At 37.5% G+C, this 20,060-nt stretch overlaps 1 protein-coding gene across 1 annotated transcript; it reads right to left on the bottom strand.

Annotated features, from left to right (window-relative positions):
* Positions 1-1,115: 1,115 nt before the first annotated feature.
* Positions 1,116-19,148, bottom strand: rec8b (REC8 meiotic recombination protein b). The gene is made up of 18 exons (XM_067434984.1): positions 18,867-19,148; positions 18,445-18,513; positions 18,190-18,332; positions 13,386-13,461; positions 13,125-13,245; positions 12,830-12,887; positions 12,672-12,739; positions 12,290-12,371; positions 10,717-10,798; positions 7,762-7,918; positions 7,449-7,580; positions 6,367-6,439; positions 5,666-5,823; positions 2,688-2,736; positions 2,257-2,332; positions 1,967-2,083; positions 1,754-1,860; positions 1,116-1,672 (listed from the first exon to the last, which is right to left on the bottom strand). Exons 1-18 carry the CDS (start codon positions 18,920-18,922, stop codon positions 1,596-1,598), a joined length of 1,701 nt encoding a protein of 566 aa, XP_067291085.1. The 5' UTR covers positions 18,923-19,148; the 3' UTR covers positions 1,116-1,595.
* Between the last annotated feature and the right edge of the window lie 912 nt (positions 19,149-20,060).

The raw sequence follows: 20,060 nt of genomic DNA on the forward strand, positions 1-20,060 counted from the left end.
TCCTCATAGTGCATCCTAGTGCCATGTGTTCCCCAGGCAAGCCATGTGCATGAACCCGGTCGTCAACGCGATGTAAAATAAAATTATTCAGATCAGGCCACTTTCTTCCATTACGTGGTTTAGTTTTGATGCTCACTTGCCCCTTGTTGGCACTTTCAGTGGTGAAAGGGGTCAGCATGGGCACCCTGACTGGTCTGCGGCTATGCAGCCCCATACGCAACAAACTGCGACGCACTGTGTATTCTGACACCTTTCTATCAGAACCAGCATTAACTTCTTGAGCAATCTGAGCTACAGTAGCTCGTCTGTTTGATCGGAAAACAAGGGCCAGCCTTTGCTCTCCACGTGCATCAATGAGCCTTGGCCGCCGATGTACCTGTCGCCGGTTCATCACTGTTTTTTCCTTAGACCACTTTTGATAGATACTGACCACTGCAGACCGGGAACACCCCACAAGAGCTGCAGTTTTAGAGATGCTCTGACCCAGTTGTCTAGACATCAGTTTGGCCCTTGTCAAACTCGCTCAAATCCTGACACTTGCCCATTTTTCCTGCTTTTAACACATTAGCTTCGAGGACAAAATGTTAACCTGCTGCCTAATATATTCCACCCACTAACAGGTGCTGTGATGTAGAGATAATCAGTGTTATTTACTTCACCTCATAATGTTATGCCTCGTCTTTGTATATTATTGAATTAAAGGCACTGACAATATCCGATTTATAGAATGGAACTGAGCTGAATGTAAATTGAACTCATTCCATAATTTAAGAAGTTATTGAGCCGAATAAGCACTTAACTGATTTTAACTGAATAATAACGGCTTACTATTGTCTTTTTAGAGTTGCTTTACAGCAGAATTGAATTCTGTTTGCATAATTGAATCATTATTATTTTGGTTATTAATATGAAGCTGCTTTGAAACAAATCTGTATTAGTTAAAGCACTATAAATAAAGCCAAGGTGGCAACTATATTAATGGGCCTGTAAGAACAATAATTTATGTGACAGATGAATCAATGTAGAACATAACTTGACAGCTGACAACAAATGCTTTTTTTTCACAGCAAATATTCAAACAATAATTTTATTCACTTTTGGATACATTTATTATATTGAAACGGCACAGACAAATTCTGTTAAAATTATTCAACATATTTCTTCCATAACTAAAGAACAGCTAAAAACCATTTCATAAGTGATTAAAAAGATAAAAAGTTATACAAGTTCATATTCGTATATATATATATTAAAACATGAAAACATTCAACTTCATACATAAAAAGTTCAAAACATCATATAAATCCACAAAAAATATTATAATATAAACTTAATTTAAAAAAGAACACTCTTCGTAGCTCTAAGACCATGCAACTGTTATGCTAGATCATTTACATTAAAATAATTACAGTAACTAATTATTCATAATCATCAAATATTATGTACAAGTATTTCTGTACTTCTCTTTGTTATGAATACAAGACAACAATCTGGGCATTTCAACTGGCCTCTGAACTGACTTTATATAATTCAACATAACATTGTCTGTGCGCGAAACAACCTAACAGTGTATGAATGTACTTGGGTGTGTATGCTCAACGGTTCATGCTAATGGTGATGGCTCCAAATGGTTCAGTCTGACATACACTTAACTTCAGACCACCGAGCAGCTCTGTAGAACAAACAGATCACATGTCACATACAAACTGAGACAGTAAAAAATAAACACCAACACCATGTCATCACGTCCTACCCAGTATTTTGTAGAACAGATGAGCTGTAGTGCTGCGCTCGGCCTCTGGAGGCAGCAGCGAGTGAAAGGAGACCTTCTCAAAGCGATTGATGAAGCCAATGATCAGTCTGTAGGACAGAAAGAACAACTGAAAAACATCTGATGGGCTTCTGGAAGACACCAGACGATATACACACACGAAGACATGTTCAGCTACTAAGTGCTTCAATGAACCTAAGCAGGTCAGCGGTGGTGACGTCACTCATATCAGGCTCCGTCTGTCCCTGTGGCAGCTCGACATGCTCCTCTAATATCACCTCCATAGAAACAGGAGCCTCTTCTATAGGAGACCTACGAACAAAATGTTTATTTCACAGGTTTTCACGCTGACTTGCACCAACAACGTGTGCACGTGCCAGTAAGACCGCATGACGTAAAACTGCAGTCCTGAATATGATGCATGTTCTGACATTTAGTGTTTAATAACTGTCTCTATTTTTGTTTTTCCTTTTGCAATTTCTCACCATCTGTTGGTGGGAGTGATGAGGTCACTTTGAGACTTGTCTCCTTTAGACACATCCAGCAGTACGTCTGAACCAGCTGGAGAAACACACACACACATTCTGGATTTTCATGTCTGTCCATAATGATTTTTATACTGTACAAACTGTGTATTCTCTCCACCAACGCTAATCCTTCTCCGAAACACAAACCTCTCAGAAAACATTCTGCCTTTTAACATTTTCAAAAAAACATTTATCATGATTTATATCATATTTAATTTTACTTTGTACCTATATTTGGTACCTTACTGTAGTTTGATTGACATTTTGAGCATAGAGGCTAAAGTAAAGCAAAAAGTACTTGGAATGTCTTATACATCCTGAAAAAAAAAAACACTTTACACTGATATCTCATTGATTTTATTACGAAAAGGAGAGCATTTGGTCGTTACCTGAGATCTCGGACAGAAGCAGTGCAGCTTCACTAGACCCCCTGACCACCTAAATATTCACAAAAAACACAGAAAGGGAAGTGAGTCAGTTAAAGTAATAAATGCAGTTAGCTGATCTTCAGATATACTTTTTTAACCTATATAAGTAGGACTTAAATATGTAATATAACCATGTGTAATTTTATAAATACGTCTACTTTGAAATATGGTACTGTTGAATGTACTGATAAGAATTTATGATAAACATGGAAACCTTCCTTCCCGGAAGGTCCGGGAGTCTCCTACATACTGATAGCGGCTCTTTGACGCCTTCAAACTATTTACAATATTTTGAAAATCAAGCGAGCAAGAGAGAAAGCCTTTTTCCACCTGGTATTAAAGAGGTACTTCAGCGCTGGTAAGATGAATCTGTATTTAAACTGGGTCATTAATGTAGTAGAAATGTGAAATTATTTTTGAATTTAGTGCTTTATAGACTGAGAAAAAAACAGAAAATGTATTTTTTTTCTCATGGGGATGAAAGACAACAATTCCCAGAATGCTTCGCTGCCCTGTGAGGCCATTCCCAAAGCCACCGCTACTAGATTACTGAATCACTGATCACTTTCCCACCACCGCGTTCATCTTCATAAAATCAGTTCAGTTAGAGAACAGACACTACAATTAAAAACTGAAGGTGTGTGTTCAATATATTGTGATTTAGCCGCTGAGGGAGTGTCACAAATGCAGCAGGAGTAAGATTATACTCATCGTGAATGAGCTGAGGTAAGAGCTCTCATGATGAGAGCTGAGGTAAATGCGTCCGCGCTCGCGGCAGTAGTTCTCAGCGCGTGTTCAGTCTGGCACGTTTTCAATTCATGCTTTGGACGCTTTACTTTTAATATTAATAAATTTGAGAAGTTAAAACACTCACTTCACGAACATTCGAATATACTGCAGGGTTTCTACTGATACAAAGCCATATGCTAATCGCTGAAGTAACCCTTTAAAGGGATAGTTCACCCAAAAATGAAATTCCTTGATAATTTACTCGCCTTCAGGTTGTTCCAAAGCTGTATACATTTCTTTGTGTTAAACACAAAAGAAAAATCTTGAAGAATGTGGGAAACTGAACCATTCTGGGGCACACATTTAAAAAGTGTAAATCACATAATGAAATCAACGCTTTTCTCCAAAACACGTTGGTCATAATTGTTGGCCTCTTTTTAGTAAATACTTTTTGCAACCTTCTTCAAAATATCTTCCTTTGTGTTCAGCAGAACAAAGAAACGTTTACAGGTTAGAAACAACTTGAGGGCCAGTAAATAATGACTTTATGGGTGAACTATCCCTTTAAGATGAGCTTTTGGTGAACCACTCAGCCAAGATATTACCATTACCGGTATTATTCAAATGTGTCTTCATTGACCAGTTACGTTCTGATTTTGTGGAGAACCTCGCCTCTTTTTTTTGTCACACAATTACATCACTTTCAGCGGACAAATACTATTAAATGAACTAATTTTTGTAAGGTTATTTACCCAAATGAATATAGTAGTATTGGGAGTGGGGGGATTTTTATTTGCAGGGCCTGTAAATATATTAGAAATTACATTTTTGTTTAGATGCAGTTGCAATTTTGTATATTTAAAATATATTAATGTTTTTATGTACTTCTTCAAAGCATGACAAAAGATTATTAAAACAACATTTCAACTTAAATATAGTTTCATACTTTAAGATAACTTACTTTACTTTAAGATAAAAAATTAACTTAAGTGTATTTCCGGGTGTTAACAAACATGAAAGTCATGACAGTGTTCTGTCTTTATGCATACTTAAAAAAAAAAATATTTTTTAAGATTTGAAGTACACTACTAGAGCACATCTCTAAAGACGTCACTGACATTTGAGAACAATCCCATCTAACTGTCAGTCTGCTGCGAGGTTTGGCATTGAGCTGAATGGAACGCCTGATATTACCGTTTACTGCACAAGTCCTGTAAAGTGAAGCCAGAGAGTCTCGATCGCACCCAGGTGGTTGGTCCCAGTATCCCAGTATCGATATCGAGGCTCTACTTCCGACTCTCTACTGCGCATACTCAGGTTCCAAATCAACACAAGATTTCAGCGCCATATTCGGACGTTGGAGACTTCACCAATATCTTCTCCAATAGAAGATAGTGAAGGGGTGTCGTCCATCTTTTTTACAGTCTATAGGTTACCCTGTTTTCTACTCTGATAGCTGCAAAACCACACTGAACACTGTGAGAACACTGTGCTTGGTACATTTTCGTTCTTCCTCATCAAGCTTGGTTCTTCAGCCGACAATGTTTAAATTCCATCTGGCAAGCGCGCTTACCAAAATGCTTACGCATTAGTTCAGTAGGTCTACAGTAGGCGGTATTTTGTGTATTCTAATGTATTTGACCACATGAGTGTTTAAAGAATGAAAATAATCTGGTCAAATGCGTTTTCAACTACTATATACACTAGTAATATATATGTTATATACACTTTATAAGTGTTTGAAAGTGGAGAAGCTCAATACGTTTTAGACCCCGTTTACACTTGTAATTAGCATCGTCCATTTGTGTCCAAAATGCAACTTAAAACCTTAATACTTAGTGCATAAAGGGCCCTAGATCCTATCAATTCCTAGCGGGAAACAAGCCACACTCTATTTTTCTGAATAAATATTCTAACTCTGTAAAGTCGTTTGCAAATTCCATTTCAAGCTGTGTTTAAAAGGATAGTTCACCCAAAAATAAAGGGTCTGTCATCATTTACACACCATCATGTCACTCTGAGTAGATTTATCATTTATCACATGAGTAAAAGATGAGATTTTAATTTTAGTTTGAACTAACCCTTTAAACATCAATAGTGTGCATGCTTGTAAAATGTGTGCGCCTGATAATAACCTTGAACTCTGAAAGACTAATAAATCAAGTCTCTGATTTTGACATGACCAGATAAGCAACCTAAGACTTTTTCACCTCTCTGCTAGACTCCCGACTCCTCTCCATTGCTCTTTCTTTCTCCATCTCCGACAGCCCACCCTCTTCCTGCGCCCGCCGTTTCCTGGAGGGACGGGGGAGGGTGGAAGAAACGCTGCTGCATTTCCATAGCTTCTGGAGGTCAGGGTGGATGAGCACTGCAATGCAAGGACCGGAGGCATGTCAAACGTTGTAACAGTGAAGTGTGTTAGGCTAAAGACCTGTTCGATAACTATAATTATATTAGTGTCCACCCCAACGCACAATATTGCTGTTTATTCAAAGCGTGTGCTGGGGTTGTCGCTTTATCGCTCATCAGCTAGAAAAAAAAAAAGATTTTGTTTCTCTGTGCCGTTATCAGTCCATTCTTGGTGTGGACCATATTTTTATCTCTATAGTTATCGTCCTTGATGTGAGCGGGCCTTAAGGGTGACTCCTGATAAAACTGCTGAGCCTTTTGATGGTTCAATGGTTTCATTATTAAGATCTATTAAACTGTTCAGTGTGAGTTAAAGGAGCTGATGCAGTAGTTTCCCTGTTTAGTTGATAAATATTTGTGCTGTATAAGTGTTGGAATAAAAAAAGAAGAGTTTTCTAGAGCTGCAGATATAGACTTAATCCACAATTATACTAAAAAAAAGTTTATATATGAGCTAGAATATAATTTATGAGGTGCCAGGCCACTGTGTGTTACAACGTACTGTTACACGGTGTGCTGAGCAGAACTGCTGCCGATGCCTTCCGAGAGGCAAGAATACTTTGGAGTACATCAGGCTAAGAAAAAAGAGAAAGAAAGATGGAGACAAATGGACAGAAAGAGATTCACATAAGCAAATATTTTCTGATTAACAGGGTTGGAAAAAAATATTCAACACCAAAGTAGATGCATTGCAATTTTATTTTTCAAAAGATGTATCAACATTTTTAAATATTAAATATGATTAAAATATTACATTCACTATCGTTTGAGAGTTTAGGGTTTAAAAATCTCTACGATTTTTTTTTTAATTAATAGTTTTATTCAGTAAGAATGAAATACAAATATTAAGCAGCACAACTGTTTTCAATATTGATCATATTCAGAAATAGCATATTAGATTATGATTTCTGAAAGATCATCTGACTGAGTTATGGCTGCTGAAAATTCAGCTTTGCATCACGGGAATAAAATACATTTTGAAATATATTTAAAAAAAGAAAACAATTATAATAGTATTATAGTCACAATATTACTGCGTTCAATGTATTTTTGTTCAAATGAATGCAGCGTTGGTGAGCAAGAGACTTCAGAAATATATATATATATTATCTAACCAAATTCAAACTTTTGAAGGTTAGTGTATGATTAAAATAATTAAATATTATATAATTATGATTTATAATTTTTTTATGCATTTATTAAATAATTTATTACAATTATTTTGGAATTTATTGAATTAGTTAGCAAAAAATTAATATTTGTTATTTTATTTCATTATTTAACTGATTTTATTTCTTTAAAGTTCAACAGTCAAACCACAGCCTTTAAAAATAATTTTATAAAATATTATCAAAAGTTGCAGCAGTTAAAGCATGTTTTAGTAAGGCTTTTATAAGGAAGCCAGAGTGCCACTTTAACTCTTTAAAGATTTCCCATATGCTGTTACTGAAAAATTGAGATGCCTCAAGAATCGTTTTTGTAATTACACCACGGCTCCCTCAAACGACATCAAATTAAATCATGAGGTGCCTACAGATATCTACCACTACTGATTAGATTAGATATCAATCACTGAGCTCCCACCAGAGATTGGGTTTCAATCAGAGGGTTGTTGATTTGTTGCCGCATTGCATCCTGGGTAATCTGTGTGTTTTGGTCGGCGAAGATCAGATGCCGTTTGCGACCTCGCCTCTTTGGAGGCACAGATTGCTGTGTCTGAGAAAGAGGGACAAACACAGAGTGAAAATGAAAGAGTGAGAGATTTTTAAACACATTGTTGTGGACTCAGGCCTATGTAAATGCCTTTGCTACAAAGGCATTCACGCTTCAGAGCACATATGGATTATGTAATGTTAGAGCATAATGGGCAAGGTTGTTCATGGCTACACACACAAACCTCACTGGAGCGCTCCATCTCGACGTCTCGCTCACTGGCCTCTGTGGTAGGTGGCATGGTGATGGGGGGAGGGGTCATTTCCAGAGCGACCCTATCTAAGATGACCTCGGTAAGACGGCCATTCCCCTCATTTACGATGAACTCACTGTTCTTCAGTCTGCAAACAGGCATTCAGTGATGCGGCCAGTTCAAGCAAACATTAAACTGTGCAGTCAAGGGATTCTTTATTTTTTTTTATCTAGGTCAAGGACATTTGGCCCAACAACTGTCATTGACGGTCTTAACTGATGTTTTGTTGGGTCTCAACCAAACCAAGAGTCTGTCTGACCGCTCTTTATTTGTCCCACATGTCAGATTTATGAACTACACATAAAAAACAAAAGCTTTGTTCACACAAACTGATTCTTGGTGAAAGAAAAACATTAAAACACATGTTAATATATTTTCGATGAAGCACAATGGAAACCACATTCACATGTGGTTTAATTTCAGCCTGAAAAGATTGGATTTAACGTAATTTAGGGTGCAAATCAGGAGCAGATTAAGGTCTACCTAGGCCCCTAGGCTCCACCCCCCAAATTATATGCAATATTAAGTATTAAGATGCGTTTCGGTGATCCGACGCATTTCAAATTTGCAATTTAGATTTTTTTCATTTGCAAATTTCAGATTTAGTGGAGGTGCTCTGCTCTTTTTTCGTCACACTCAACTACTTCACTCAACCACTTCCTCAACTTCTTCACTTTCAATCAGCGCACAAATGCTATTGAATGAACAAACTCATATCAGGCGGCTTACGCAAATGAATATAACAATAGCCTATAATATATTTTTTTATTAGGAAGGGTATTCTGCCATCTCGCGGAAATGTGTTTTTGCAAAGTGGGATGTCTGCAAACGCACAGCAACCCAAAAATATAGGCACAACTCGTATGTTATATCAGTAATAATCAACATGCATATTAGTGATAAATATCAAAATTGGCTAATGGCTATTCGAGCAAGGTGATTCAATCTCTATTTTTTGATAGAGGATAACAGAAATAAGTACTGGCTATATAAGGGGATTTTACAGCAGAGTCCTGCACGGGTCCGATTTTGTTAATCTGACCCGTTTTCCGACATGGAGCACTAATTAAAATCCGCACCCTCCCGACTCGCTTAAAATAGAATCGACACCCGACCCCGCACCCAAAATAAAATCATTTAGCATATAACATTATATAGGCCTACACATTTATTGGCAGGTCATACAAAAGTAATTACAGCACCGCGCCACGTCTTTAAAATGCGGACACGTTCTTTTCAATGAGTGTACGCACACCGGCGGCAGCATTTGCCACCTGTCCGTGGCAACTCAGGAAGTTGTTCAAAATCCTGCCACGCCACAGAGAGCAAATGTACTGATTTCACCCAGTGCTACAAGATGTACACATCGTGCAGTTCTTCTGTCAGAATTGGATTCAAAACTGAGCTTGCGCGTAGGCATATAATGTGCGCATCCGGCGCTGAGCTTTCCCTCCGGTGTGCAACCCCCTTGAAGCCTTGTGTGATTTTTTGAAAGTGATAGAATCCTGGGAGGGCGCGCGGCGGCGCGAGCACAAATAACCTGATATTGTTTTGAAATTATTTTATTAACTTAAAATACAGGCAAGACATATTTTTGTAGATGTGTTCCTAAAAATATGCATATATTTTTACATTCGCACGTGACTGTTTTAAACCCATGTTAGACCCATGTTTCCTCCTTGTCCGACCCGACCCGCAAATCCAACACAGTTGGATGTTTTTCACCCGCTTCAGCAAAATTTGCAGGTCGACCCGTCGGGTACATGCGGGTAGACGAAACTGTGCAGGACTCTGTTTTACGGTGCTAATATTTACCTAAAAATTGTGAAACATTTATCATCTGTAATACCGAAGTGTAACCGTTAGATGGCTGTATAGCTCTATATAAATCTATAAACATGGCTGCGTACATTAATTTCAGACGTAATAATTTAATTCTATTAGGTTTTGCATTTGGATATAGCCTATATTTACTACTTTTGTCAAACTTGAGATTGTTTATTTAGTTCATTTGTTAAGTTAATTTGAAGTGTCAGTTTTAGCATTATTAATGCAGTTATGAAACACAGAGAAAGCATTTTGTTACTCATACTAGCTACATATAAAATAATCTGAATATCGACACAGTGCAAGATCTAGTCTGTTGTCTGGTCACTCCTGTCTGAAACAATCGATCAGTGGTTGACCGATTCGGATTTAAGTAGCTTTATTCGCACTGTAAAATCTTTACATTGTCGAAGCATTGACAGACTCTGAACCAACTGTGTTGAACATTGTCAATTTACAGGCAACAATGGGCATTGAATAAGGCTGTGACTCACAGTGCACTGATCCAGTGGCATTGGGCATATTCAGATTAAATAGTCAGTCATGTTCTTAAATAGGCTGCAGCCTAGGTTAGCCTATGTGTAATCTGCCCCTGGTGCAACATGTCATACAAAATACTCCAAATTCACTCGTTTGCTCACTTTTTTCTTATATAATGAACTATTTGGCATTCACTATATCGTGAAAGAGTGCATGGTTTCAGACACAATTTATGCATTCATCTGTAAACTACAGTAATGCCTCTAAGCTTATGTTGTGCCTCTTAACTGCATCGAAATGTCATGATAGACATGAAGAGATGCGAAATGTCCACAATGACAAAGCACACTGGCATTGTGCTGAAGCTTAAGTCATTACCATTACTTAGAAATACCAGATATTGACCACATTGTCTAAAGAAGCAGGCTAAATTTTAGTGCAGACAGTCAGTCCTAGAAAATTGGATTTGGCAAACACACCCGAATTGGGTGCTGTGTGACTAACCAAATTTGAATCAACAGCAGTATTTCCTTCTTAACCTACTCATCTTTATGTCCTTCATTTCATCATGTTACTCACTGTTCTATTGAGACCATAGCAGGATCCATATATCCTGATTTCTCCCCCTCTGTCGCCCTCTCTCTCTCCTTTTCTTCCTCATCTGAGGGAGTGTAGATGAAAACATATGACTTTAGACTCTTATGTTTATAAAAACGTGTTTGTTGCTGCTTTGTTTTGAGGGAAATCTGCAGAACCAATATATTTCTAATACACTACGGTTCACAAGTTTAGGGGTAAGGATTTTTTAAAGAAATTATTACTTTTATTTTGCAAGGATGCATTAAATTGATCATAAAGATTAAGCAGCACAACTGGAGTAATGGTGCTGAAAATTCAGCTTGGCCATCACAGGAATAAATAAAAAATTCAAAAATATTAAAATGGAAAACAGTTATTTTAAAAGGTTATAATATTTCATAATAATATTGTTTTACTGTATTTTTCAAATATGCATCCATGGTAAGCCTAAGAGACTTCTTTTAAAAAAAACAAAATATTACAGACCCCAAACTTTTCAATGATAGGCCCTGTCCCAAATGGCATATAAAAATATATATATTTTGGTCTATATCCTGTACATTAATTTAGATTTAAAAATATATAAGAAATAACTAAACTATTATGTAAGTATATGTTGCAATGTATATTGGTATTACATAATCAAAAACACCGATCAGGTATAACATTATGACCACCTTCCTAATATTGTTTTGGTCCCCCTTTTGCTGACTAAACAGCTCTGACCCATCAAAGGAATGAACCCCACTAGACCCCTGAAGGTGTGCTGTGGTGTCTGGCACCAATATGTTAGCAGCAGTTCCTTTAAGTCCTGTAAGCTGCGAGGTGGCAAACTTGTTTGTTCAGCACATCCCACAGATGCTGATTGGATTGAGATCTGGGGAATTTGGAGGCCAAGTCAACACCTCCAACTCATTGTTGTGCTCCTTAAACCATTCCTGAACCATTTTTGCTGTGGCAGGGCGTATTATCCTGCTGAAAGAGGCCACAGCCACCAGGAAATACCGTTTCCATGAAAGGGTGTACATGGTCTGCAACAATACTTAGGCAGGTGGTATGTGTCAAAGTAAAATACGCAACAAACTGCGATGCACTGTGTATTCTGACACTTTTCTATCAGAAACAGCCTTAACTTCTTGAGCAAGTTGAGCTCCAGTAGCTTGTTTGTTTGATTGAACCACATGGTCCAGCCTTCATGCTCCATGTGCATCAGTGAGCTTTGGCCGCCCATGACCCTGTCACTGGTTTACCAGTTCCTTCCTTGTAGCACTTTTGATAGATACTGACCACTGGAGACTGGGAACACCCCACAAGAGCTGCAGTCGTCTAGCCATCACAATTTGACCCTTGTCAAAATCCTTTTTCCTCACTCTAACACATCAAATTTGAGGACAAAATGTCTCCTATCGGTGGTCATAATGTTATGCCTGATCGCTGTATGTATATATATATATATATATATATATATATATATATATATATATATATATAGTCAAATTTTAAAAAAAGATCAATGTGGTCAATATTTATATGCGTCAATCTATCAGTACATCCATTTATCTGTCGATCTCACCACCAATATGGAACTGATCTTGCTGTTCCATGAGCATGTCAATCTCCTGAGCTGTGGCTTCAGGTAACTCTGCCCCACCAAACTGGAATATGATCAGAAACATGAGATTGCTATACAGCATATGAAGTGAGTGGTACACTAAACACAGATAAAAAGGAATGAATAATATCATCTGGTGTTGTTTGTGACTAAGCTTCATGTGGGTAGATGATCTGTTTTCATCTAAAACTTCACAAAGAGCTGTATGAATTTTGTGGGGGCAAATGGTTCAGAAGTGCCGTCATGCATTTGGTGTAAGCAAAGGCTGCGGACACAAACTCAAATATAGATCTCTGTGTGTTTTACATTGGCAGTATGGAGGAGTGAGTACAGTGAAAATTACCTCCACTGCAAGCACAGGCACCGGCTCTACATCTTTGATGGTGATTGAATCAGGAGAAGCATTGAGGTCTTAAAAAGGAAAGAGGGAAAGATTAGGTGAAAACCGTAAATATCAATTATTTGACCCACAACAGTTCTTGCGATATTTCAAAATCTCACCTTTAGGTAATTTAATTTCCTTTCTGACCACCAGAGAAGGTGAGGCCTCCATAAATTGCTGTGACAATAAAAAAACAAATTCATGGCTGGACTGCTTAGAAAAGGTCGAGATGAGTAATGTGTTTGTGTTAAATTCACTTTTATGATCTAAAGTGTTAGATCAATGGCATTGAGGTTGGAAGGGAGGTTTTTTGCAGGTTGCTAGTGGATGCAAGTCTCTATGATATTATGGTCTCTAGATATGGCTCCAATGCATAATTCATGCAAACCATATGTATATGCTTCAGTTCATCACCTGAAATGGCAAGTAAGGACTAGGCAGCTTACAATCAACCCCCATCACTCCAAAAAATGGTTCCAGTGCCCATTCTGCCTCTTCTAGCTGGAACAGAGAGTCAGGGACATTCAGCACCAACCTAGAAGGAAACACAATCCCAGAACAGCAACGGTAGTGATATAAACAGCTGTCACGGGTGTATAAAGGACAATATGAACGTCTGTGTCAGAATGAATTACATTAGTGACACAACATGACAGTGACAACCCTGAATCTGACCTATCAGTGTCCGGCATGTCAATGTTTAAGTTTCTCTTTGAGCGAAGCAAGCGCTCAATGGTCTGCTGGACCTCCTCTGTGGGGAAATCAAACAGAAAACAATTCACTTGATTTCAATATAATAACAACACTTTTGTGGACAATGTAATAGAATACTATGCCTGCATTCATTTGTTAGAAAAGGAAAATGCATTCACTATACTCTCCATTTTTGTGGCATTTAATGAATTTCTAGCTACACTATATTGCCAAAAGTATTGGGACACCCCTCCAAATCATTGAATTACGGTGCTTCAATCACTTTCCATGGCCAAAGGTGTATAAAATCAAGCACCTAGATGCTCTCAGAGCTCAATTCAAGCTGAATTCAAGCATAGCACCATGATAAGGTTGCCACCTGTGCAATAAGTCTATTCATGACATTTCCTCACTACTAAATATTCCAACTGTTAGTGGTGTTATAATGTTAGTGGAAGCATTTGGGACCAACAGCAACTCAGCCATGAAGAGGTAGACCATGTAAAATAAGAGAGTGGGGTCAGCGCATGCTGAGGTGCACAGTGCACTGAAGTCGTCAACTTTCTCCAGAGTCAACCACCACAGACCTCCAAACTGTGTGTGTCCTTCAAATTAGCTCCAGAACCGTGCGTAGAGATCTTCATAGAATGAGTTTCCATGGCCGAGCAGCTGCATCCAAGCCTTATATCACCAAGTGCAATGCAAAGCGTTGGATGCAGTGGTGTTAAGTATGCCACCACTGGACTCTAGAGCAGTGGAGACCTGTTCTCAGGAGTCAGGGATGAAACATGTATGGTCAAAAAAGAGAGAGGTAAATATTTCTTATTATTTAATTATCACGACAGGCCGAATTTGAGCAATTGTCTGCCTGTCTGAGTTTTGTCGACAGACGGACGCGGCCGTTTTGTAATTCTCTATGCGGGAAAAACCCTGTATAACATAATAAACCAACAATAACCTAACCTCCTCCAGTGATCTTACCAGAACTTTGCCAGTAAGACGGGAAGGCGCAGCACCAAACTCTGGTCTCAGGGAGAACTGTTGCAGTGGCAGATACCATAGACGGTAAAAGATACGCAGCCAGAAGAAACACTAGTGGTTCACCCGGGCGCATTGGCGCTCAGTGTTCTTATTTACTTAGCTCATATTTACTGTTTGGTGGAGGCAATCCAGAATTACTGTTGGTGAAATTATAATTTAATAAGTATAATAAGTATTTTAACACCCTGCTATTTTGCAAGTTCTCCCACTTGGAAATCATGGAGGGGTCTGAAATTGTCATCGTCGGTGCATGTCCATTGTGAGAGACATAATCAAAAAACAAAATCCAGAAATCACAATATATGATTTTTTAACTATTTATTTGTATGATACAGTTGCAAATAATTACTTATTTATTTATTAACACCTGTCTATCAACTAGAATTCTGACCTTCAAAGACCTGTTCTCTGAGTGTTCAGCGAATGAAAAACGTATTTTGCAAAACAAATCAATGCAAAACTTATTTTTAGCCTCTAACACACACTGGCAAGTAAAATCATAAAAAACATTTATTAGCCAATAGCTAATGATAGTTATTATTTTGTCGCCCAGAGTGACGATTTACTCGCATATGCGAGTGTTTTACTCACAAAGGGTGGGCCAACTGCATATTAAAGGTCCCATTCTTTGCGATTCCATCTTTCAAACTTTAGTTAGTGTGTAATGTTGCTGTTAGAGCATAAATAATACCTGTAAAATTATAAAGCTCAAAGTTCAATGCCAAGCGAGATATTTTATTTAACAGAAGTTCCCTTTCAAAGCCTACAGCGAACATCCGGGTTGGACTACACCTCTGCACTTCCTGCTTTAATGACGCAACTAAAACCGTTTGTTGACGAACCCTCCGCCCACAAGAACACGCAAATTCGGGGGCGTTGTCCTTTTGCTCTCGCAGGTCGAGAAAAGCGTTGTTTTTGTAGAGTGTGTTTGTCGCAATGCCATTGAAACGTTGTTATTTTCATCCCGAAGTCAAATCACCTTTGTTTGGCCTTCCCACGGACGCTGTACGTAGAGATCAATGGCTACAGTTTATGGTTAACTCAGCGGAAAATTATAATCACAATTTAAAACTATGTGGAGCACATTTTGCTGAGGTCTGCTTCCTCAATCTCAGTCAGTTTAATGCCGGATTCGCAGAAAGATTATTCTTAAAAGATGACGCAGTTCCCTCTTTGTCTGGAGAAGGCGTTGTTATGGACCACAACCGGTAAGTGTATTTTATTATTTAACTCGGTCCGTTTAACAGTTTATGTAACTCCTGACACAAAGTGCAACACTATTTAGCTTTGTTAACTAACGTTAGATGGTAATTGAAACTAATCCGAAAAACTTAGCATATAAAAGTGTAGTAATTCGATTGTTGGTGTTTGTAATGATCAGTTTAAACTACTGAATAGACAGCTTACCATTCTGAAACATCCAGCAAAAGTCTTTCCTGAGCAGGTTGTAATCGATCCTCTTCGATATTCTCCGGGTCTGATTCCGGCTCAAATTGATAAGGCAATATAGACATTTTTGCAATAACATTGAGCGCGCGTATCTACACGTTATGGTAAGAGGCGGGACCTTTCCGGGCAAAGTGCGCTAAGCTGCTGTCCAATCACAACACGGGAAGTGCTGGCCTAATCAGAACTCGATACGTGTTTCTGAAGGAGGGATTTCATAGAACAAGGAAATCATCAGGCCGTTTTTAGGAGAGAGGAAACAGAGGTATACAGACAGATAAGTAAATTGTGTGAAAAATATTGTGGTTTTTTTACACGCGAAACATGAACTCATGTTATATTGCACACTGTAAACATAATCAAAGCTTCAAAAACACGGGAAGAACGGGACCTTTAAACCCTATGGATTAAGAATGGGATGTCATTAAAGATAATTTGCATGTAAAGGCAGGTGTCCCAAAACCTTTGGCAATATAGAGTATAAGGTAAGTCAAGGTTTCCTGCGTAAAAAATGTATTTAGTTTTTAATTTAGTTATTTCATTTAAATGACCATTTACACCCTACCCTCTCTCTCTCTCTAATCCTTGATTAAAATATAAATTTAATAAAGAAAAAACCTAATATAAATAAATAGTTTTTGCTACTGTACCTTTCAGACTTTTTTTTACTGTACCTAGATATCCTCTTTAATGATTAGGTAACCTCTGTGTACTAGCATATTTATAGTTTATAAAGGTGGGACACTTAACTGAATATTAAATAGGCGTTGATTTGTAAATGTGCTTGTTTTGTTATCACAACCCCTTATGATTTCTTTCCAGTTTTTGCAGCTTAGTTTTTATATATGACTTGGGTTTGACTGGTATGGAAGCTGAAGTTTGTCTACATAGTAGACATGTCATTTGATATTCAAATGAATTCTGTTTAATTTTCTCCTGCTCATAAATTAATACCTCCATAGATGAAACTGTTCAGGTTGTCCAACTTGAGACACTTCCGTATAAGCGAGTACATCTGTTTGCACATTTTTACATACTTATGTCTGCTATTCTCTGAAATCTCTGTCATTTTGATGAATGCTTTCAATCTCAGCTTACTTGAATTGTCCCCTTGCTTATCAGTTCCATGCTAATCTCTAAACGCACACAATACATGACAATATGTTTTATAGTTAGACTAAAGACAGAAGAGCTCACAACAGCATTAATCTGTTCCTAAATGCAAAGAGTGTTGGCAGCTGTTTTAAATTTTAATAACTGAAGCAGTCAAATCTATTCTGCTGAGAAATAACAGGTTTCTCTGAGATAAGGAGCTGATCAATACAAGATAATGTTGTGTGGTGTCTGACCATATAGGCTTCCCTCACATGGTCATGTGAAGACGGATAGACTCATTTGGACCAGTTGACAACAAAAGTACTTGCATGCATGGGGGTCGGAACCATTGTGTGTGGGTGGGACAAGACCCACCCACTTTTTAAGACCAATGATATTGGACCCACTCACTTTTATCGTCTCTAATTCAGCACATGACTGCTTACCTTGACTACTTTCTTAAACTTAATAAGAAACTTATTTTTTAAACACATGTTAAACGCTTTATTTCCCCTTTTCTGATATTTGCTCCTTTTTTTATTGAAAATAAATACCTTTCCGATCTGATATGTGATGGGGAAAGGGAGTAGAGCGAGTGTGGCAAAAGGCGGATTCAAACATATGCTCGATTTGCGTCAAAACTTGATGCCAATGCGTCTTACCCCTACTCTATACCCACGGTAAATAATTTAGTGATTTCTGTAATTTTGTCTGGCCCAATCAAACGTTTAGTAAACTACATTTTTTCTGCCTGGACACGGAGCATAAAAAACATGCAACTTGTTCATTATCATTATCTGTGAAACTGTTGATTTCTATGGCAGTTAAATGAATATAGCCTTTTTTTATTAGACTATTGGTATTGACAGGTTTGAGGTCTTTTTGGAAAGTGATATGGCCTCAAACGCACCATAACGCAGGAAATCACATCTATGAAATACTTTTTTTTTTAAACAATTTCCCCACCTATCATATTTTGCCTTGGCCGCTACTGACCCACCCACTTTTTATTTGCTTCCGACGGCTATGCTTGCATGTATGTTTTGCATTGTTGTGTTGGTCCTGTATTGCACAACCTCTGTGAATATGTAGCGTACTTCAAATCTTAAAGCATAATAAAATGTTATAAATAAATAAAAATTAAGCAAAACAGGACAATCTACAGTAGTAGTCAATGCTTCTACAGCAATGACAACTATCTCACCCAGCAGAAGAGCACACTGGCGATGGTAGACGATGACTACGCCATACTGAAGCTGAGAGGACAGGTAAAGAGAGAAACGGGGCCGGGGAAGACTGGGATGGACTGGAGGAACCTGGACCATCACGTAATCCACAATGTCCTCACTATAACATACACAAACGCAACTTACTGATTAACATTTTAAAACTATGACAAAATAACCTGAAAGAAAAAGCATTATACATTTTCTGAAGGAAAAACCAAGATTTCTCTAACCAAGTGCGCATGACGTTGACCTTGAGGTACTCTCTTCTAGAAATCCTGATGCCTTTTGTGGCCGCCAGCCTGAAAACAAAACAAACAAATTTCAACAAACAAAACTTCACTCAGTGTTTTGACATATATTACACTGTTCTAACGTCCTGTTGACTTAAATTATAATGGCTCAGTCTAAATGTTTTTTCAACTGTACATAAGTTTATTTTAACTTTTAAATTTTATATTTAAGTTTGACTGCGTATTTTGTGAAGTTACCGAATTTCTAAAAAAACGTGTTAACAGTTTCTAAAACCTAACTGTTAAAGTTACCTCAGCGTGGTAAGGTTAACGTTACGTTTTCAAACAAGCGGCATATAAACTAATATTTTTATTGTTATTATTTATTCAATTCATAATCGTATTTACACTGAAGTACATACCAGATAGTAGAGAAGCAGCCAGTGTGACGCTGAAGCACGTTTGGATAATAAAACATTTTACCTCAGAGTTCAGTTGTTCACAAATCTGAACACAATCGATATCTAATTTAAAATCTAATCTGATAACCTTTGGCCACACACTTTACTTCTGCCAAAACACGTGGAGATAATGTGAATTTCCTCAGATACGCGGTAAATCAATACAGACAGTGGTGTTTTCTCTTTTCTTTAGTTGGTTCTGCTGCGAGGATTGATTGACAGATGCAACGAGGGCTGCGCGCGTCTCAAAGCACAGCGAGGCGCTGTTCGAGGCTCTATCCTAGGTAGGCAGCTCACTAGGTTTTGACCGTTTTGACACATCAGATGATTTTTTATGATTTTTAATATTTATGCTACATGTAATGATATAGAATTTATGGATGACGAAACAATAACAAAACAATAAATAAATAAATCCACAAAATCCTACAATGAAATAAATAAATCCACACATTTATTGTATTAATATATAGATAAAGCGATGAGATAAATTATAAAAAAAATAAAATGAATGTTGGTGGAATAAATATTTCCCGCCATCTTTTTTAACCGTTTATTCATTTTTAAATGTAGCTCGGTATTTATTTTTTCTTTTCGCAACATGCTAATGAGGACGGTGTCAATCAAACATCAGAAGGCGGTCACCATTGGCTGATGGCTGTTGACGCCCTCCTCGTGTAGGCCAAAGCAAAATAAATACCGAGCTACATTCAAAAATCAATAAATGGTTAAAAGGGAGGGGGAAAAAGAGAACTTTTAGTTTAGCACTTCCTTTAGCATTTTTTTTTTATTTTCCCCAATATTTTATTCATTTATTTATTTTTCTTCTTCAGGCACATGCAATTTTATATATATATTTATATATATATATATAATTTTGTGGATTTATTTATTTATTAACTGTTTTTGCAATATATCATAGCACTCTTGATCAAGTTTCTAAAATATTTTCTAAATGTACAGTTTAACATAGGTGACAACTATGACAAATGATGTATGTATGTGACAAATTATTGTAAGATTGTCTAATAAATTATGCTACCCTACAAACTATAACACATTTATCACTTTGGCCTTGAATACCCTTGGATTTTGTGGACAAATGCATGTATCCTGTCGAAATCTGTCAGTCTGAAGCAAACAGAAATTTCTCAT

The sequence above is a fragment of the Pseudorasbora parva genome, chromosome 24 (assembly GCF_024679245.1).
Source record: "Pseudorasbora parva isolate DD20220531a chromosome 24, ASM2467924v1, whole genome shotgun sequence".
NCBI classification, from domain to species: Eukaryota; Metazoa; Chordata; class Actinopteri; order Cypriniformes; family Gobionidae; genus Pseudorasbora; species Pseudorasbora parva.

Coding starts and splice junctions, on each gene's coding strand:
- rec8b (XM_067434984.1), bottom strand. CDS start 18,922: ATGTTTTATTATCCAAACGTGCTTCAGCGTCACACTGGCTGCTTCTCT. Junction 7,919..10,716: donor GCTATGGTCTCAATAGAACA/GTGAGTAACATG, acceptor GCCTGTTTGCAG/ACTGAAGAACAGTGAGTTCA. Junction 5,824..6,366: donor GCTCAGCACACCGTGTAACA/GTACGTTGTAAC, acceptor CTTGCATTGCAG/TGCTCATCCACCCTGACCTC.